The following is a 5,054-nucleotide window of genomic DNA, read 5'->3' on the forward strand; positions in this document are numbered from 1 at the left end:
TGATGTGCAAGTGGGAAGCAAGAGAAGTCAATTAGAAGTCACATGTATGTTTAAGGAAGAGATGTCACTATCGATCATGTAACTTGTGCATAGGATCTCTAGAAGAATATTCTACTTTGTATAGCCCTTAAATAGATTGTAACTAGGAACCAAATAAAGTAAGAAGTGAGAATTCTTCTTCTACACTTTAGCTACCAACTCTCTCTACACTCGCATACTCTCTCTCCCTCTCTCTCTCTTATTCTACACACTTGATCACTACACTTTCATACACTAAATCTTACATGGTATCAGAGCAATTTCGCTCCTAATTTTGAATCTCTCACCCACCTTATACTTCCGCTTCATATCCATTTAATTCTCTATTTTCGACTTGAATGTCATCCCTCTTTAACCGTTGGACAATAGCATTAACCAGCGGACAAAACTCCATGGAAGGCACCAAGACCTTGATTGTTCCAGTTACTCTCAAAGGAGAGAACTATTTGTTGTGGGCAAGAACCACGAAGACGGCTATATGCGGCCGAGGGCTTTGGACCCATATCACATCAAGTGAAGCTCCAAAAGGAGAGCCAACCGAAGAAGGCAAAGCTGTAGCCGCAAGTGGTGAAGAAAAATGGTTTCAAGAAGACCAAAGTGTTCTAGCCATCATACAAAACTCTCTCGATGCTCCAATACTCGAGGCCTACTCGTATTGTGAAACGGCCAAGGATCTATGGGATACCTTGCAAAATGTTTTTGGTAACACTACCAACCTAAATCGAGTATTTGAGATCAAGAGGGCTATCAACAACCTAAGCCAAGAAGACATGGAGTTCACCAAACACTTTGGGAAGTTTCGGTCTCTTTGGGCAGAGCTTGAGATGCTTAGGCCGGCTACACTTGATCCGGCCATCTTGAACGAGAGGCGCGAGCAGGACAAGGTGTTCGGCCTTCTCCTTACACTGAATCCGTCCTACAATGACCTCATCAAACATATCTTGAGGTCAGACAAGCTCCCTAGCCTAGAGGACGTATGTAGCCAGATTCAAAAGGAGCATGGCTCCATGGGGCTGTTTGGTAACAAGGGGGAGCTTGTAACCGCTAACAAGGCTGAAGTAGCGACCGCCAACAAAGGCTACTATCGAGGTGAAGACAAGAATCCTCCAGTGTGCAACCACTGTAAGAAGCCAGGCCATTTCAAGAATAAGTGTTGGATTCTTCACCCACATCTTCGAGCCAACCGGTCGATGAATAACCGTGGCGCACCGAGAGCACATCAAGCGATCATGGAGTCGTCGAGTGCAGATCCAAACCATCAAGTCTCGGACGTGAATGGAACTGCCCTGGCTGCTAATACTGACCTTGTGAGGAAGTCTGACCTTGATGCACTCATCAAAGCACTCAAGGAGGCCTCCGGTAACTCCTTTCTTGCTTTAAAACCAAATAAACCCCTTATAGTTGATTCCGGTGCATCTCATCACATGATTAGTGATTCGAATTTGATTAGTGACATTAAACCTGCCTTAGGAAATGTGACTATAGCTAATGGTGAACAAATACCTGTTAAAGGAATAGGAAATTTGAAGTTGTTTGATAGACAATCTAAAGCATTTTACATGCCTAGTTTTACTTCTAACCTCTTATCCGTTAAAAGGGCTACAACTGATTTAAATTGCTATGCAATATTCGGTCCTAATGAGGTTTATTTTCAGGATATTGAGACAAGTAAAGTGCTTGGTCAAGGCTCTACTCAAGATGATCTCTACTTGCTCAAAGACTTAAATTTATCTTCTCCAAACTCTTCTTGTTTTAATTCAACTTCTAGTATTGTGAACAATGTTATTTGGCATGCTAGACTAGGACATCCTCATTCTAGAGCTCTTGAACTTATGTTTCCAAATATTTCTTTTAAAAATGATGAATGTGAGGCTTGTATTCTTGGTAAGCATTGCAAATCTGTTTTTCCCAAGTCATTGACTATTTATGATAATTGCTTTGATCTTGTTCATTCTGATGTTTGGACCTCTCCATGTTTATCTAGAGAAAACCAAAAATATTTTGTGACTTTTATTGATGAAAAATCAAAGTATACTTGGCTAACCTTACTTCCTTCTAAGGATAGGGTTCTTGAAGCATTTAGTAATTTTCAAAATTATGTGACTAACCACTATAATGCCAAGATTAAAATTTTGAGATCAGATAATGGGGGAGAATATACAAGTCATACCTTCAAACAACACCTCAACAAACATGGGATCATTCATCAAACCAGCTGTCCTTATACCCCACAACAAAATGGTGTAGCCGAAAGGAAGAATCGACATCTCATGGAGGTGGCTCGGTCTATGATGTTCCATACTCATGTACCAAAGCGTTTTTGGGGTGATGCTGTCCTAGCCGCCTGTTACCTCATTAACCGAACGCCTACAAAGATTTTGCAAGATGTCTCTCCATTTGAGGTATTAAACAAAGAGAAACCCACCTTTGATCATCTTAGAGTATTTGGTTGTGTTTGCTTTGTGTTAAGACCAGGCGAATTACGGGATAAACTTGATGCCAAGAGTACAAAAGCAATGTTCATCGGCTACTCCACAACACAAAAAGGCTACAAGTGTTATGATCCAACAGCAAGGCGAGTTTTAGTCTCTCGGGACGTGAAGTTTGTTGAAAATCAAGGCTTCTATGATACAAGAAACTGGGAAGAACTTCAAGACCTGTCTACCTCGGCATCCGATAAGGCCAGAAACCTCCGGATCATTCTCGAACGGCTAGGTGTGGAAAACGATCGGGTCAACCAACAACCAGCTGAGCCAAACCCACCAAGGGAGCCTCATCTACCAACTGAGGCTGAACCAAGCCAAACATCTGACCCTAACCCGGGCTCCGATCCGATAGCCACCACACACGCTGATGAAGAAACAGTGCACCAGGTTGACGATGAGGTGCGAGATGAGGAAGAAAGCACACCAACTGAAACTGGAGCCACAGGAAATGATCAGGATGAGATCATACCACTTAGACGCAGCCAATGCCTAAAATTTGCCCCATCACACTGGAAGAACACACGTGTATATTACAACAATGTGGCCGTAGCGCATCCTATTCAAGCAGTGTGTACTCTTGCTCACTTTCCACCGGAACACCAAACCTTTCTCAGCCAAATTGATGAGCATTGGGTTCCACAAACATATGACAAGGCCAAGGATCAAAAGGTATGGCATGATGCCGTTCAAGCGGAGCGAACGGCTATGGAGAAGAACCACACATGGGACGAATCTGACTTACCAAAAGGAAAAAAGGCTGTCACCTCACGCTGGATCTTCACCATCAAGTATAAGAGTAATGGGGAGATTGAACGCCACAAGGCTCGCCTAGTTGCACGCGGGTTTACGCAAACGTATGGGGAGGATTACCAAGATACGTTTGCTCCAGTGGCCAAGCTCCATACGGTACGAGTTGTCCTCTCTTTGGCTGTGAACTTAGATTGGGAACTCTGGCAAATGGATGTCAAGAATGCATAGGCGAGCTTGAAGATGAGGTGTATATGAGGCCACCGCCCGGCTTGGAAGATACTATTGGTCCAGGAAAAGTTTTGAAGCTCAACAAGGCGATATATGGTCTTAAGCAGTCACCTAGAGCATGGTACCACAAACTTAGTACAACCTTGCTTGGGAGAGGCTTTCGAAAGTCAGAATCAGATCATACACTCTTCACACTACCAAGTGACAAAGGTATAGTAGTCATTCTAGTATATGTTGATGATATCATCATATCTGGAAGTGACAAGGTAGGGATCCAAGAGACTAAAGAATTTCTTAAGTCTGTTTTTGATATTAAAGATCTTGGAGAACTTAAGTATTTCCTTGGGATAGAGGTGTATCGATCCGATGAAGGATTATTCTTGTCTCAAAGAAAATATGCACTTGATCTCTTAAGTGAAGCAGGAAAGCTTGGATCGAAGGCTGTAACCACACCACTTGAGGAAAACTACAAGACAGCCGGAAAGGGGGAGCCTCCATTCGAAGATGTCACAAAATACCGACGCCTAGTAGGTAAGCTCATATATCTAACCATTACTAGGCCTGATCTTTGTTTTGCTGTGAACCAGGTAAGTCAACACATGCAAAACCCAACAAGACATCACTGGAACATGGTGAACCGAATCCTCAAGTACATCAAAGGGTCACCGGGGCAAGGCATATGGATGGGAAGGAACAAGAACACCGAGTTGGTAGGATATTGCGATGCTGACTATGCCGGAGACCATGAAGATCGCCGTTCAACCACCGGGTACTGCACATTCTTAGGAGGGAACCTAGTCACATGGAAAAGCAAGAAACAAAAGGTTGTCTCCCTATCGAGTGCAGAGTCCGAGTATAGGGCCATGAGGAAGTTAACTACCGAGGTCATGTGGCTTAAAGCTCTATTGAAGGATCTTGGAATTGAATCACCAAAGCCTATCACTATGCATTGTGATAATGAAGCAGCCATTCACATAGCCACCAATTCTGTATTCCATGAGAGAACAAAGCACATTGAAGTTGATTGCCACAAGGTGCGAGAGCAAATACAACTTGGAGTCACTCTCCCATGCCACACCGACAGCAAAGAACAACTAGCAAACATATTCACAAAGGCAGCCAGTTCACAAGTATGTGAGTACATTCATCCCAAACTCGGCCTCAAAGATCTCACTCGGCCATGAGTATCTACACATGACACCTACACTCTTTTTCCCTTGAGTATAGTTTTTCCCAAGTGGTTTTCTATACTAAGGTTTTTAATGAGGTGGGTGTGCATGAGTCCAAGATTGATCAATGCTCATGATCAATCTTGAGGGGGAGTATGAACACACACACTATCATCCGTACGTCCGTACGTCCGTACAACTAACACATTGGGCCTTCCGTACCATTTAGAGGCCCTGCGAGTCCAACCCATTGAGAATAGACCCTAACGGTCACAAGAATTCGAGAACCTTCCTATTTAGCCGTTGGAGGCATTGTGCAAGCTGATGTGCAAGTCGGAAGCAAGAGAAGTCAATTAGAAGTCACATGTATGTTTAAGGAAGA

General features: G+C 43.4%; 1 protein-coding gene across 1 annotated transcript; it reads left to right on the plus strand.

Annotated features, from left to right (window-relative positions):
• The first annotated feature begins 3,526 nt into the window (after positions 1–3,526).
• On the plus strand, positions 3,527–4,687 carry LOC109131641 (uncharacterized mitochondrial protein AtMg00810-like). Its single transcript, XM_019242815.1, has one exon. The coding sequence runs from the start codon at positions 3,527–3,529 to the stop codon at positions 4,685–4,687; it is 1,161 nt and encodes a 386-aa protein (XP_019098360.1).
• Positions 4,688–5,054: the final 367 nt, after the last annotated feature.

The sequence above is a fragment of the Camelina sativa genome, unplaced genomic scaffold (genome assembly GCF_000633955.1).
Source record: "Camelina sativa cultivar DH55 unplaced genomic scaffold, Cs unpScaffold01203, whole genome shotgun sequence".
Taxonomy (NCBI): domain Eukaryota; kingdom Viridiplantae; phylum Streptophyta; class Magnoliopsida; order Brassicales; family Brassicaceae; genus Camelina; species Camelina sativa.